The sequence below is a fragment of the Mustela putorius genome, unplaced genomic scaffold (assembly GCF_011764305.1).
Source record: "Mustela putorius furo isolate JIRA1106 unplaced genomic scaffold, ASM1176430v1.1 tig00003859_pilon_pilon_pilon, whole genome shotgun sequence".
Taxonomy (NCBI): Eukaryota; Metazoa; Chordata; class Mammalia; order Carnivora; family Mustelidae; genus Mustela; species Mustela putorius.
Window position 1 is genome coordinate 23,100,757 of NW_025422011.1, and position 16,700 is coordinate 23,117,456.

The 16,700-nt window shown below is 46.8% G+C and overlaps 1 protein-coding gene across 3 annotated transcripts in view; it reads right to left on the reverse strand.

The window, feature by feature from the left end:
- Positions 1-780: 780 nt before the first annotated feature.
- Positions 781-16,700, reverse strand: part of SLC6A5 (solute carrier family 6 member 5) — a 67,144-nt gene continuing 51,224 nt past the window's right edge. For all 3 annotated transcript variants that reach the window (XM_045066125.1, XM_004752141.3, XM_045066126.1), the window contains 3 exons: positions 12,085-12,185; positions 7,657-7,824; positions 781-5,415 (listed from right to left, as the gene is read on the reverse strand). In XM_045066125.1, coding sequence (XP_044922060.1) covers positions 5,260-5,415; positions 7,657-7,824; positions 12,085-12,185 — 425 coding nt within the window. In that variant the 3' untranslated portion in view covers positions 781-5,259. The remainder of the gene's footprint in view (positions 5,416-7,656; positions 7,825-12,084; positions 12,186-16,700) is intronic.

The window sequence follows — 16,700 nt, forward strand, 5'->3', positions numbered from 1 at the left end:
ATGACACAGGATGGGTATGTATGCACGTGCAGGTTTTCAGAATAAGCTTGTGAGGGCATTTCTTTTCCCTTAAATGTGACCCAGCTCATCCCTGAAGGCTGCCAACACGGAAGCTGAAGGTGGAAGTGGAGCGTGATTGTGTCATACTTATTTGAGGACAGAGTTGAGCTTCTGGGTTGGCAGGATCAGACAGGGATGCCCAGCCACCAGTCCCTACATGTGGCATAGGAACTCAGGGCCTAACTCTGGGCAGGGAACATGGCAGCTCCACCCTCCTTAAAGGGCTGGGGAAATGGTCTTTATTGATTCGTTTGATTAACAGAAGTAGTCTTTCTACTATGCTCTGAGTTCCTTGACATCTGGGCTGTTCTTTTACTCTGTTTTGCCTGGGGTCTAACTCCATGCAGAAGATACACAAATGTTTGCTGAATTGAAATAAAGTTGAAGGTTGACAAAATGGCCATTCAAACACCCAGGGATTCTACTAGCCCAGTCCCTCTGTCCAGATTCACTCAGATTCTCCCGCTCCCTCTCCTCCTCCCCATGAGGGATAAGTAATAATTCAGCAAAGAATAGTGCATTCTGATAGTTAAGGGTATAACAATTTAATTGGCATTTGTTTCTAGAGCAGCATAATATCTCATTTCCCCAGGATGGCAGTTTTCCATTTCTGTTCCAGATTCCTTCTTATACAATAGATCAATCCTGAAGGCCATGTGTTAAGAGAGAGAGAATGTGGGTAATGGGTTTGTAATAGACACGATACTATAATCATCATGTTTTAAACACTGACATTTATTTAGGGTTTTGTGAACTCATACATTATTAAGATAAATTCTAATTTATACCAGTATATAATAGGCAAATATATAATACAATAAATTGCATTTGTAGACATAAATACAAAATTTGAGGTAGGGCCTCAAGAATAATGACTTTTTAAAATGAATAATGCACGGTATATAATATGTACTCTGTAAGATATATATATATATATGATGCATCATTTGTAACATAATATATTTTCTTCATGTACAGTTAATGAAAAAATATAAGGACCTGATTAGGGAATATATCTTTATTCATAGGCAACAGTTCCACATAAGATGCCTGCAATTAGGACATTAGCCAAGTATGCAATTTCCAAATAACCTATCCCATGATAGGTCCATAATAAAGTGCAAAAGAAAGACGAAAAAAAAAGAAAGGAAGAACAGGACCTAGTCAATTACTATCACCCTAACAATAAAATACACCTATAAGGCAAATGGTTACCTGAAGATGTATTTAATCCACAGCAAGCAAATCAAACCACTGCGTTCACAGGTGATGCACGCCTAATCCGAAAAGACTTTTTCTCTTTGGCTGCAGGCTGCTCAGCGGTGACCCTGGCCAAGACCACAATGCAAAATCACTTGACCTTTCTGTTGGAAGCAAAATCTGGGAAAGACAGGGAGCTCTGCTTTTACAAATCCTCGGGACACTTCGTGGAGAAATGACTATTGAAATTAGACTCACCCAAACCTTTGCTCTTGGCCTGGAAGTTTTCTGCATGATACCCACCCAGCGTGAAGCGGAGGAAATGCTCATTTGCTTGGCCGGGGCTTTTGGTCCCTACGAGACAACCTGCTATACAGCATGCTCTCCCTTGAGTCATCTGCATACGGTAAGCAATTGTCATTGTGCAAGTCTCTGGGAAGAGGACCGGGAGTGATGGCCAAGGGCACAAAGGGGAAAGAAACATTTTTAATTTTAGGCATGGGAAGACCATGCGGACGGATGAAGTTCATCAGGAAGCACGGAGGCACGTGTCGATAGCAGAATAAGAACTTCAGTAAGGGACACTCAACTCGGAGGTGTAAAGACAACCCAAGTCTTATCCATTTAAAGATCATTGTGTTAAATTCTTTTTAAAGTGCCGCTCACTGAAATACCAGTGGATTACATTTCTTACACATTAAAAACACATGGGAAATTTCAAAGACATTGAGGTCATCGAGATTTTGCATTAACCACAGCTTTCATGCAACGAATAAATAGAAAAAAAAAGAAACAAACAAAATAAGATCAGATTGGACACACCTGTACATGACAAACACACAGCCCGAAAGAGATTAAAAGTTACTAATACGCAAGACAAATATTTGCAGAAGAAGCCACAACAACAATAGGTAAGAACTATACATTTTTTTTCTCCTTTAAGGATATTACAAGGTTACTGTTTTTAACATATGGCTTTTTTTTTTTTCCTCTGAATGGGTTTCTGGCATTTGTTGGTGTTGGGAAATAATCTCACACGTGGAAAATAGTCCACCACTCTCTACAGTAAACCAATGGAAGTTTTTCCTCAGCAACTTGATTTTTAACTCAGTTTGAAGGAGAACGTTCAAGTAGCAGCTTGTGACAATGCTGTTCATTTTCTTTCTTTTCCATTCATGTATATATATTTTTTTCTTCCAATTGACTGTGGCAGAAAACACACCGTGTGGAAACGTCCACCCCAGTCTAGGGGGAGGCTGCAAAGGCTGATGCCCCATGACAAATCAGCTCAGACACTGACCACCTCTCTACCAGGGAAAGCCTCGAAGTTGAACATGGCTCAAGAAATGGGTGACACTGAGCTCACAAAGTCACTCTTTCCACAATAAGTTCGGAACCTTTCACCTTGAAGCGAATTTTACGTGAAACTTGGAAATTGTAGGGAAAAGGAAAAACACCCTGGCTGTTCAGGGAACGCTACTGGGTCTTAACTTGGACAAATCCCAGGGACCCCAAATGGAGCTGCCCCCACTGGAAAACACGCCGCAGTGTGTAGCCAGCAAGGAGGTCCCTGCCCTCACAAGTCAACTTTCAGTGTGCGGAAAACAAACCTGGCAGCAGCCGGAAGGTCCCACCACCCCCACCTTTTTTTAATCACAACAGCAACAATGAGCAGAAATGGGGTTGGCACCCAGCATCCGACTCCAGTTTTTGCCAAGAGGCGAGAGAGGGAAGCCAAAAATCATTCGCCCTGACACACACAAACCAGTCCCTCAAGAGAATGCTAATTGATCGCAGCTTTTTTTTCTTCAACCTTCTGATTGGAAAGGCTGTAGATAATTTCCAAAACTAAGTGGTTTCCTCCCTGCCACTCCCACCCCACCGGTTACCAATTGGAGAGGGTAATTTTTGGAACCCCTCTGTGACACCCACTAAAGTAACAGGGGCTTCTCAGCAATATGGCTTTCGTGGGGGAAACCAGTGTTCACGGCAAGACGGTCACTGTGGGAGACACTGGACACGTGAGGTCACAGCTTAGCCTCCTAATGCTGCGTCTAGGGGAAGCTCAGGTTAGTTTCTGTGACAGATTGGAGGAAGCTCGAGCTTTGGGACAGAGGGAGGGAAGGAGAACAAGACAGACACGCACTGGAGACAGAGAGATGAACACCTACAGCTCAACACCCATCTTTCTTTCCTTTTCTACAGTTTCCACAGGTAATTCTTGAAACCTAGAAATTCACATCATCGTTGGCAAATGACAATGATATTTGCCCTAGAAAAAGAAGAGCTCAGTAAAATGAGTTGAGACCTCTTTTTTCAGTAAATGAAGTCATTTTAAAAAAAGAAAAAGAAAAAGAAAAACATGTTACATTAAGGTCTTCTGTTAGGTTTCACTGCTGAGCAACAGGATGAAAATGTCACATCAATATACAAGATTTAAACGGAAAACTTTGCCTGAGACCCTATAATATGAAGACAAACAAATAGAAAGTGATTGAAATGGTCTCCCCTAAAGGAAACAATTTTAGGTTTAGCTATTATTACAGTAAGGAAAAAGAAATTCCAGACTACACTACTCTAAACTCACCATCTCTACAGTGATTTGTAAGATATTTATAAGGATAGAAAACACCACTACACGTACACACTACATGAACACATAGCACATTTTAAAAATTTCATATATGCATGTTCAGGGTTCAAGAAGGTAATAAAGGCCATGGCTTCGCCAATCTCTGCAGACATAGGATTCGCTCTCATTAGAGCACAGTTATGAGTATTGCAAATTGAGAACTCTTAAAATTGAATTGTCTAAATGTAGTCTTAAAAGCTATAGTCTTAATTGGCTCACTTGCCACTTACCTAAGCTGTATTTATCAGAAATTCCTGTAAATACAGTGACCTAAAATGTACTACCAGCACAGTGAATATCATGGTGGCTTTCTGTTAAACTCAGCATTTCTTTTTGATTTCTCTATGACCACAGTTGGCCTTTACTGTGAATGAAAAAGAGTAAAAATCGAGAAGGTATCGGTCTTATAAGAGGTCGTGTCTTATATATATAAAATATACAGACAGAACTGGGGTAAGTCTTGTTTTCCCAGAGGTTAAGAGACAAGGTGTCTACAGCTCATAGAAAGACATTTTGAGGAGAAGAAACATGGAGTCAGGACACCGAACCGTGGCACTAAATGTCACGGAGAAACCAGAATGGACCTCCACTCTGACTGTAGAGAAGCGCAAATTACACGATGGCTTCTTGTGCACAGGTGGAGGAAGTGACCAAGAGAATTCACACATACGGTTACTTAAAAAAAAAAAAAAAAGACAAGAGAGGGACGAGAACTCTTCACCGAGATTCCCAGTGCACAGAGACGGAAGTGTTCGTTCCTGGCACACCTGAAGTGGTCGGTCTGGATGAAGGAAAGCAGATCCCCAGTTGTAAATGGAAATGTGAACATTATTAGCCACCTCAGTGGTGTCCAAACCCCCTTATTCTAAAACATTTTGCAGCCACTGCCCACGCTCCAGATACACTCTCCTCAACTTTCTGCATCTGAATGAAATCACGGCGCTGCTCAGCAACACGACCGAGTCCGGATACCAATCCTGTGAGTCTGCCGCCCTATATATGTCTTGATGGCACCACCCACAACAACACACGCAGCAGATCCCTCCCTACTGACCAAGTCGCGCACACCTGCTTGCGACCTCACTGGAAAGCGCTCACCTGGCTGAGCCACTCCTGCCGCGGGTCAAGGCCTGTGCTCTGGAAACTGACACCATGGACTCGGGCAAAGGAGTGCCTCAAGTGGTCTGTCTAGCTCTTCACAACAGCAGGCGATGCCATATCTTACCTCTCTACATAACCACTCTCATGCACAGCCATGAACCAAGATGTGGGGAGACAGAAGAACATGGGAAGAAAGCTGGGGGAAACATGAGGGGGAGGCAGAGAGGAAAAACGCGATCAAGTCTGGGCCATCCCACGCCAGTGGACTAGCACTGGGTGCCCAGTTCCAAATCCTTCACTGGCAGTTTGAGTCCCAGGGAAGAGGTTCCCAGTGGGTCAATCATGTTCTTGTAACGCTCTCCACGGTGCTGAGCTAAGAACGGGCCCCAGTCCGGCTGTGGCGAGCACACCAACTTGAGCCTCTGCAAAGAAGCCAAAGATACACAGGGTCATGGAAGTAATGCACCTTCCTTCCCTACTCCACACCCCTCTATCCACTGCTTTTGCCAGAACCCCTCCCTAGGCCAAGAGGTCCCCCACCAGGAGAAGCAGTTGGGAAGATCAGCCTTATCAATTAATTAGGCCAAGGATGTTAAAGAGGAAACTGAGTTTGGTTCACTTGTAATTATTTATGTCATCCTACGAACGATACTACAATTGCTCAGGGTCTGCCTTGCACAAGATTAACCGAGGATAAAGGGCCTGGATTTTAATGATACATTTTTTCCCTCCAAATGAAGAGAATTTGCAAGCTTCCTCTCTCCACTGCCAAACACAGTCTGCGAAGGACATGAGCTCAATTACTTTTGTTCTGTAGTCTCAACAGTGGGTTGTTACATCAAAATAATTGGATTTTGTTTAGCATATTTCCCCAAAGTATATAAGTGGCCGGGGAAAAAACTGCAACCCCAAAGACACATTGCCAAGAGTGAGCAAAGATTTTAATTATCTGCTGACAAAAATAGATGCTTCTGACTTGGTTCGGCAGTGTGGGTTCTTACAAGGGAGCTAGAAATAATGGGAACATCTCTAATCCTGCAACTGAACTTACTTTACAGAAACATAATTTGATGGGAATATTTTCTGGAAAAAAAGAAAGCAAACATATTTCTGAAAACATACGGGGCAACAATTACATGTTTATTACCTATTAAAGTGAAGCCGTTTCTTGGAGCTGTTAGTTTAATCTCCCCTTAATCATCGGTTTGCAACCTTTGTGTCCCAAATCAACCATAATAAGTTGGTACAGCCCCACTCATCAGTTTAGGGAATTCTGCCCCGAGGCAGAAGCAGCAGAGGCTACACTAGCTGCTGTTCAGAGAGAACGAGATTCCTGGGTCATTGGTGGGAGGTTTCTCTGGGGCAAAAGGGAGCCATCTCTGGGGGTCAAAGGGCCCACGGGAATTTACCTGGAGGGGACAGCAGGCAATTTCCTGAGGATGGAAACTGGAATCCCACTTCAGCAAGGAGACACCTACCTTCCCTTTGTCAACTCTGTCTCCATCTTTAGGCCATTAAAGATAAAAGCCACCTCCCCACGACACGGACATTTGTGGTAGGCCTTTACTCACACACCTTATTCTCATGTTGCTTCTCTCTCCAGAGCCTCTGTGGGATGTTCCCTTCCTTTCCTCAGTCTGACTGACCAAGAGCAAAGCCTGTACAGCTTTCATCACTACCCTCTATCGGCAGGTATTTCCTGGCCTTAGTCTATCCCAACACCTCTGAGACTTGAGGGAAGTCGCAAGTCTGAGACTCCAGGTAGCCTTAGAATCGGCTGGAGGGTCGGTTACACGACAGACACCGGGTCCCAGTTCCCCAGCTCTGGTTCAGTGGAGCCAAGCTGGGGCCTGATCCTTTGCATTTCCCACAAGATCCCAGGAAGTACAGATGCTGCTGGTCCCCGGGGCCAACCCTGAGCAGCACTGGTCTGGTCCAAAAGGCCCAAACTCTGGATTTTCAAAGAGTCTCAGTGCTGGTCTATTCCTAGCACATCTGGGCGAGTGACTTCTCACAACGAGAGCCTGACCACACCTCACTGGTGGCTCAACAAGGGACGGTCACTTCCCATCCACCCCGGAGACAGCGTGGGGATCCTTTTGAAATGAGGAAAGAAACAAGGAAAGGGTCCAGCAAGGGGTTAACAAAGATGAGTCTCGCCTCTTACCAGCCACACCCCAGACCCATCATTACACTGTGTGGGGACGGTGACCTGTTCACCAGCTTGGGACCCTCAGCCATCCCTAACACCAGCACAAAGGGAGGGGCTGTGATTTAAAATGAAATGGTAACTAATGTTTGGAGGAAGGCTTGGACAGAGAGGAAGATCAGGAAAGGGGGAATCTGACATGTAGTTAAATCCAAGCACTGCATTTAAATTGCGAGGGGAATGGGGGGCTTCTGATGGCTTATTCCCCAGAGCGGTCGCCTGCACTGAGAAATGGCATAATAACAGCTTGGCCTGCGGATTGGCTGAGCCTCTCCATTAGAGGAATGATACGTAATAAAAATGGGTTTAATAGAAACGGTGGCAAGTGCGAACACTTAATCACCAAGTCTCCCTTGGGAAGAAGTTTACTGAATCTGTTGTTCTTTCATGCACGGAGCTCTCAGAGCTTCTCCCTGGGGAGGGAATGGCAGGAGAAAGGAGCTGATGGAATTACCTCAATAAATCTGCCAGGAGCCAGATGCATTTTTATCACAAACATAATTGGGATCCAGATAACAGAACAGGCGAGCATGAGCCATCCAAGCACCATGGACCAGTTAGGGTAGCGGTAAGAGCCGTAAGTCATGGGCTCCCACTGGTAGAAGCTGAAGCACAGGATAAACTGGGAAGAAAGGAGAAACACACGTGTTAGACGGAAGATGCGAAGTCTTCGCTCCTAACAGCGACATGCTCAGCCCTTGCCATGAGTCTGGTGCTTTCCTACCTCTGCTCTCATTTCACACCCAAACCAACCCCAAAAGTGAGGAATTAGTCAGGATCCACTTTCCAAAGGAAGACACTGAATTTCAGAGAGACGAAGACGCACACGGCAGACCCTGTGCTGCCATCCCCTGGAATGGAGCCAGGCGTATCGATGTATACACACACGTGTGCGCACACACACACACACACACACGCATGCACGTGCCCACATGTGCCCAGGCTGAGAAGACAATTTAAAGGATACACCTCGAGGTGGCTGATGGGTGGTACTGGGAGTTTTAAAGGGGCTGTCTGCACTTCTTATGGGGGATAATCAACTTCTGTTATAAGAAAGAAATCCTTTACGTTTATGTATTTTAATTTTCTTAATGAGTTGAATCGACTTTGCCTTCTCCTTGAACGGGGCACGGCCAGCATCCTGATACCGCCTGCTGAAGTTTGCCGAGTGAGATGTGAACAGTCCACACAGCGGTGACTGAGCGAGAAGCTGGTCCTATAGTAAGCCCACTCGCAACCTCTCGCAACCAACTCAAGGAGAACGGGCCTCGTCACCAAACTGTGCCAAGAACGTGGGGACCAGCAGGCCAATGTCACCTCTGCCGTTAACTAGCTGAGGGACCTTCACATAGCCGACTTCGTTTTCAATGGGTGTATTTCACATAGTGTACACAACACAGGGGTTTTCTGGGCACAGGTATTTACTCAAAAGTCCCCCCTCAATTTTAAGAGCGGTCTTTGATTTATCTGCTGCCGGTGCTCTCCTATGCCTGCACACTTTCACTGGCAAGGGCCAGGCAAACCCTCTGAAGACACAGCGAGTGCAGCTGGAAAGCAGCAAGGGAACACGTGTGCCGGACGGGAAGGGACAGAACGGGCCTCCTAACTGTTCTTGCCAAGACTTTGGAGGGCAGCCTCGCCTGGAGAAAAGGGCGTCCTTGCCTGCAGGGGTCCAGACCAAAGTACTGAATAATGCTGACCTATGTGCCGTGTTTCCCTGACACTCTTTTTCGATCTCAGGCAGTAAAATAATTGCCGAAAAATGATTGGAGGGAGTTATGTTAGGAAAGATGATGTATGGAAGAGTTTGAGGAGAGCGTGAAGCACGATACGAGTGTAAGGCATATCTACGTTATTGCTGCAGAGCCCAGGATGCTGGGGCCAGCGTTTATTTCAATGCAGCAATAATTCAGTGTATTGATTCGAAGCAATGTGAGCCTGAAGACAACTGTTGAAAATGCTGCTCCTACGGAAAGAGATGCCTTACTCTAGGACCCCTTTTAAACATTTCGCCCCTAGAGTTATAAGCTTTATTAACCAGTCTATTGGAAGTAGGGCCTAATGTAATTATGGTAAGTTGCTCCATTTCATTTACTATATAAATAGCAATACATCTGCTTATGTGTGTGCATAATTCAGTAACGTGATCTGACTATGTATACAATAATTGCATGGAGAATATTTATAGCTCTGTAAATCCAAGAAGGCACATATAAAAATGATCAATTTTATTTCAGAGGTCTCTGAAGTAATTTAAACCCATAATCTTGGGGCACCTGGGTGGCTCAGTTGTTAAGTGTCTGCCTTTGGCTCAGATCATGATTCCAGGGTCTTACGATTGAGCCCGCCGTCAGGATCCCTGCTCAGTGGGAAGCCTGCTTCTCCCTCTACTACTCCCCCTGCTGTGTTCCCTCTCTCGATATCTCTCTGTCTGTCAAATAAATAAATAAAATCTTTAAAATAAATGAATAAAAAATAAACCCATAATCTTAGCTCATTCCAGCACACTACAAATATCCATTTTACAGAGGGGCAAAGAGCAAAAAATACGTGTTAGGCTTGGCCCTTTGGTACCCATTTCGAGTTGTACAAATAACATCAAACTTACCTGAGCAAATGTATTCTTGACAGACATTTCCTTCTGCCAAGCCAGCTTTGATAAAACCCTGCCCTCAGCTGGGCCTGGCCATGAGGGACACTAATTCAACCACTGGGTCAGACTCACTCTGACTTCTTGCTAATGGCAGCCAAGGAAGGCACTGGAGAGAGCTATGTCAGTTGACAATGATGATGAAATTGACCAATTCTACTTGTCCCTAGCTCCCAAACATAGAAGGGGAATCTGGTTCGGGATATTTTCTGGAATCTCTACAGGTTTCTGCTATGAGCTTCATAACAGATATCAAGTAAAACACAGCAGAGTTGAGAAACTTTCTCAAAAAGCACATCAGGTCCTGGAACTTCTTTCCCTGACCTTCTGCTCCCAGAGGTAAGAATTCTTTTATCTGGGGCACCTGGGTGGCTCAGTTGGTTGAGCAACTGCCTTCGGCTCAGGTCATGATCCCAGACTTCCAGGATCAAGTCCCGCATCAGGCTCCCAGCTCCTTGGGGAGTCTGCTTCTCCCTCTGACCTTCTCCTCTCTCATGCTCTCTCTCACTCATTCTCTCTCAAATAAATAAATAAAATCTTTAAAAAAAGAATTCTTTTTATCCAAAAACTGGCCAAACTCCACTTGAAGAGGAGAGCACTGAGCTTTGAGAATTTTACTGAGGCCGAGATAGCTCTGGACTCAAGACTTAGCCCTGCCTTGGTCAAGCTCCTTAGCCTCTGTGGGCCTCAGTGTACACAACTGTAAAATGCCGGGAAGAATCACCAACCAACAAGAGGGGCCAGAGGCTTTAGGGACAGCGCTCATAGAGCGCTTGCCTCTAACTAGAACTGCCTCTACATAGTAGCGCTGGTTGTTAGCAGTATGTCATATGTTTCTGCAAAATATAATGAAATTCTCTGAAGTTTAATCTCTTCCAAGACAGGAAGGAAAGGCAGGCCTTGATCTCACCCAAGAATAAATCAGATGTAGTAGTAACTGGGGTGGTGTTCAGCAGAGACAGAGAATGCCTTGGGCAGGAGAGTCTCACTTTTTTTTTCCCCCCATTCAATTAGGGTAAATCTGAGCTCTTCATACGCATTTCAGTTCTGAATTCAAGAAACCAAAAAATCTATTTTAGTTCTTTTCATCCCTCACACCCCAAGTGTCATGGGACTTTTCAGCAAATTACAGCCTCTAAAATGTGAGCATCAATAGGGGCCTCACTATGATGTCCGTGTCAGTGAAGAAGAAAATAAACACTGGATGACTTTTCTGTCTAAACTCATGTCTTTTCAGAAGGAAGTCGAGATGTTTTGATTAAAACTCACTCTGTGACAGTTTAAAAAAAAAAAAAGAATGAAATACATATTTTCTTTATAATTTTACTTCCATCCTGTCTGGTTTTCCTTTAGGGAACCTGGTTGCTGTGTGGGAAAACAAGGGTCTTGATCTGGTTTCTAGTGTCACCTGCTGGCTCCAAGGAGAACTACAGTCAGCTTCTTGCAGCCTTGCCAAGATACAACATTGCAACCCACAGAGGAGGGGGAAAGGCAGGGTCTTGTCAATGCCTGGGCTTGGAGGGTGGATCAAGGCAAAGCCCGCAGTCTACAGCACAATAAAGGAGGTGATGGATGTGCATGTAAGTCCCTATGCAGATTTACTGATACACGAAGGGCTCTGATCTTTAAGAAGGTGAATGTCAGATAATCTCAAAATGTCATCATCGCACTTGAGGATGATAAGATAGTTCTCGAAAACAATAAAAGGGAATAATAAAAGTCTAACGTATGCTCTATTAGTTAGTTGTAGAGCAGCTGTATGGAGTAGTGGTTAAGAGCAAGAGCTTTGGAGCCAACTGCCTAGGTTCGAACTCAGGCTGTGTTTGCTCATAACTAGGTATGCAGTTCTAGGCAATCACATAACCTGTGGGTGTCGGGTTCCCCAACTGTAAAGTGGGGATGCTTTAAAACCAATCCCACCAGCTGCTGTGAGGGAGAGAAGAAGATACACACATAATCTTCTTTGAACAGAGCTGGGATTCTGACTAGCCCATGGGAAATGTGATTGTTATCTGCTCTCCGTACGTGAGGCAGACTGATGTAATAGGGAATGTTCCATCAGAGAGCTCCAGACTGCCTGAGTCACAGCTAAGGCCCTTTAGGTGAGTTGCTATACCTCTCCAAGCCTCAGCTTCCCCTTCTGAAATACAAGAATGATAGGCTTTGTTCAAACATAAAGCAGCACATCCACACGCGAGGTCCTACATCCATGATGAAGCATGCAATCCTTACAGTTAAAATGGTTGGAGTTACAAACGCCCAGCAGACTTTCCAGAAGATGTTTGGCTGGAATCCAATCATCATCTCTATATCTTCACAGAATCTTTGCAGGCCTGCAGACAGACAAGAGGAGACAGAGCATGAGGGGCCGTGGAGGGGGTGGGGGAGGTCTGCGGGGGAGGGAGGCTGTAGGACAGGCTCTAGAGCCCCTCACTCCAGTGCCATTGGCTACAGAGGGCCCCAGCCTGGTGTCAGCATAACCCCTATTATACAAGAAACCATCAGACAAATGATTCACTGCTGGGAAGATCAGGGCCAACTGAACATTTAAATAGATAGTAAATACTCTCTGGGGTGAGGTCCACAAATGTCATCCCATGGTGACATCTAAAAAGCTCAGTACGGCCTGGGCCGGGCATCTCAGCACGGCCACAGCCCAGCACAGTCACCAGCGTGGCTGCTCGTGGAGACGGCCTTGTGTGCTTAGCAAGCACTCTGGCAACACCAGTTATGTTTGTGGTCAATAAGCACGGTGGACGATGAAAGCCTGGAGATTCAGACTGAGAGTCCACGCACGTCGGTTTTTGTCCTCACCCTCCCAAGGCTACTCTTCCATGAGCCGATGTATCTTCACTCTGTGTGAGATGATAACGACAGGCAAACACCGAAGTACACTCCAAGTGGCCACTGCCCACTTCGCTGGGACTCAAAGCATTGCTGTCCTGGTACCGAGTGGAGGACAGTAACCTCTCACGGCCACGTGTAACCACCAACCCCACATGCTCTCAGTTCACCAAGAACCTTAAGTCACTCTTTGGAAGCAAGAGCCGCTGAGGAAGGTTTGGGAATGGGGCAGCTTCTCGCATTGTTTCCTGAGCTCAGCAGACGCATGGCTTTCCTCAATGGGAGTGGTTACTGGGCTGACAGGTCAGGAAAGGTCCGTGGGTTCAAGCTCCGTCACAGTCAGCAGCTCTGACCAGGGACCCAGCTGCCTTGGCTTTAATCTCCCTATTCCTTCATCCTCGGGTCATCTATGTGAAAAGTGGGTACACTACAGGTCAAAAGGGGCAGAGACACCCCTCAAGGAAAGCACCCACTCCATGGCACCTCTTCCTACAGAGCATAACCCTCTACACACCCCGAGACCTTCTTGCCTGAGATGTGGGCCCCTTGCGCCTCCTGTTCCCGAGCTCTCCCAGCGCTCTGGGGCTCCTGGGTCCTCTGCCCTTAGCGCCACGAGGAGCAGGGGGATTCCGTGTCTGGGGGCCCCCCTCCCAGCCCTGACTTGCTGTCTCTTACCCTATGCCATCCTCTCTCTGGGCACCACCTGCACCAGCTGCCTTCCCCTGGCCGGTGCCCCTGTCCCTGCCTCCGCCCAGACTTTCCCTCTAGCCTTGCTCCCTCGGACACTGAGGCTGCATGCGGTTGGGAAGAATAATGGGACATGAAAAAGCAATCTCTCGTTGGGGTAGAAAGCTGAGACCTGTGTTCCTCTAGGGAACAGAGGAGTTCATCTCAGCCTCTTAAATAAAAAAATTAATTAATTAAAAAAAAAAGGCCTGATAATATTCTGTATCTTGATCTGGAGGCTGGTTACCTGCAGGTCAAAATTCACTCAACTGTACGCTCCATTATGCCTGTGTTCACAGTATTGGGAGCAGTGTTAAAGTTTACCTCCAAAGTCCGTGCTAGCCGCCATCACCAAAACGACGGGTGCTGAGACCTTCCGTAGCCCTTAGTTCCTGCCGTGCGCTTCGACCCCATGCCCAGCACAGACCCGGCACGTCAGTGGCCTCTCATGACTGTGAATCAGCAGGATGCTGACCACAGCCATGACAGGGGACAGCCAAGCCCGAGGCCAGCTGTAGAACAAACGGCCTGCACTGGGAACAGTGTTGGCAGGTTCACCAGAGGCAGCTGCTCTAACATCCACTCCAGATCCAGCTTTCTGGTCTACCTTAAAGAAACCCTGATCAGGGCAACCACAAATGTGGGCGCCATGAAGAACGCCGGGTAGGGAGTTCGGATCTAATAGCCAATCCCCGGCTCCACCTTTCATTCCCTATGTGGCCTTAGGAAAGGGAATCTCTTTCTGAGCTTTTGCCGGTTTACTGGGGAGACTGGGGAGCTCAATCCGTGACACAAACAGGGTCCAAGTTGCTTCTCTGCATTCACCACAGGCAAGAACTATTTGCCTCGAGCCGCTGAGCTGACTATCTGTGGATCTGTTATTGGTGCATGTTCTTTAGTGTTATCAAATGCCTTCCTGCGAGGGGTCTCTGGACACTACTCTCTGAGCACAAGTGAGGAAAGAGACTCAAAGGAATAAGAGTCAAAGCTGAGGCCCTGAAAAATGCGGACAAGACACTGAGGGCAGGCCTCAGTTGTTCAAACAAAGAAACAAAAGATTCTAGAAGTTTCTGTTATCATTTTCAATTCTGTTTTATTCCTCTCCAGTAGACCATCTCCAAGACAGCATGTAGCTTGACTGGGAAACTCATTTGTTAGGGCTCAGGGTTAGACCCTAAGAAGACGTACAGATGGACCTACTATTTGAGGAGGGGGATGGCGGGAAAGGGGCTTAAGCTTCTGCGGAGGGGCCAATGAGCTAGACCCAGAGCTGTATGTAGGGTGGACAACGGGTACTAGGTTCCAGCAAGAGCAGAGTTTGCCGCCGAGAAGTGGTGCTGGGACTGAAGTGGGGAGGCTTGGGTCCCAGGGCCAGCTCAGTGTCAGGAAGGTCATCTCCCTCTCAGAGCGTCACATGGGGGCTCCGGACAGCAGGACAGCAGGCCTCTGCCTCCAGCTGGTTCTAGGTCTCATGACTGTTCTGCCGGTTCTGCCCACCTGTGGGAGGGCCCTGCACATACAGCCCAGGGACACCAGGGGGAGCCACCAGGCATCCTCCTGCCTCCCGCGCATTCTTGAGCCAGACTTTCCAGCCTTTCTTCCATCCTCTACCAGCTCCAACTCCTGCCCAGCCACAGGCCCACCCCCCAGACCCCACCCCCATGGCCTGACTCATCTAAGTCCCCACCTGAGTCCTTTACTAAGTCACTGGCTGCCTTCCTCTGAGACCTTTGTTTCTGTGGCTCCCTCTGCCTGCTCTGTCCTTTCCACGGACACAAATCCCTTTTTATCGTCAAGGCCCAACTCTTTTGTTTGTTTGTTTGTTTGTTCATTTGTTTGACAGAGAGAGACACAGCGAGAGAGGGAACACAAGCAGGGGGAGTGGGAGAAGGAGAAGCAGGCTTCCCGCTGAGCAAGGAGCCCGATGCGAGGCTTGATCCCAGGACCCTGGGATCATGGCCTGAGCCGAAGGCAGACGCCTAATGACTGAGCCACCCAGGCGCCCCAAGGCCCAACGCTTGATAAAATAATTGTTTGTGGAACCTGCACATTGCAACTTCCCTTTGCGCCACCTTGAGCCCAGAGGGATAAGATAGGCTCCAAAATGGACCTGAGCAATTGCTCCTCACTGAATTGACAGAAAAACAGAAGGAAAAAATAAATGGTAAGCTCATGGCTACTACTGTAGATTCAACAAAGAGATCTGAGGCTCAGAAATTGGCCCACAACGAGCTCCTCACAACCACCACCAACCCCGAACCGAGAAATCAAACACCGGCTTCAACCAGCCAATCACATTCACCTATGCAGTTTCGTGGCTTCTTTCTCTATAAACCACACCCTTGGGGGCTGCTCTCCCTCCCGTGGGACCCTCGCCATCCTTGGGGCATGTGAACTAGGCGCTTCTACAGAACCTTACGCCCAGAAGGGTGATGCCCCCAAAGGAATGGGCTTTTGTTGCCATCTTGAAATTCGGAGTGCATTTTCAGTGAGGGACTCTGCACTTTCACTTTGTGCTAGGTCCCACAAATTAGGTCTCCGGTCCTGTGTGTCCCTCACATTATTCATTTACCATTAACATAAAGGTCCCATCCCTCAGAGCCAAAAACCCTATGTGTTGGCTCAGATTTTCCTCACCTTGGTTAGTGAGAAACTCAACATTCACTAAGTCTCAGGCTTTATTCTCTTTTATATGCTCTTATCTCTGAGAGGCTCCCTTCTTGAGGGTTTCCTGGCCGCTATGGGTCACCTGTATCTCTGGGCAGCAAAAGCGCCCTAACCAGGCATGCACAGCTGAGTCCTGACCTTCCTCTCAATGGTAAGCACGCTGTGGCTTTGCTTGTCCTAGTAGCTAGCCAGCAAGATGCCTGAATGTACCTCCCCGCTTTCCTAGGAGTACAAAGGGCATACAGTAAGCGCCTAATAAATACCTGTTCATTTACTGACATTTACCTGTGTGTGTTAATAATGGACTGAAGCCTGATGTTGACTGATGCTTACTGAGCCCTAGCAAGTGCTGCTGGGGGACCCTGCACCCTCAAGGAGAGGCAGGCAAAAACGTTTCATTCTTCACAAGCCCGTGTTCAATGGCCTAACACTAACTGCATAGTTTAGGCCTCATCCTCTCAGTAGAGAAGGAACCACCCTTTGGAGTACAAATTATATACATGTGCAGGCTCTTCCTTTCCCCTCCAGCAATTATGTTAGTTTATTTCAAATACGTCTTCTAAGATTCACTTCTAAAAATTCTATCCAGGTCCAAATCAGAGGTTCTCACC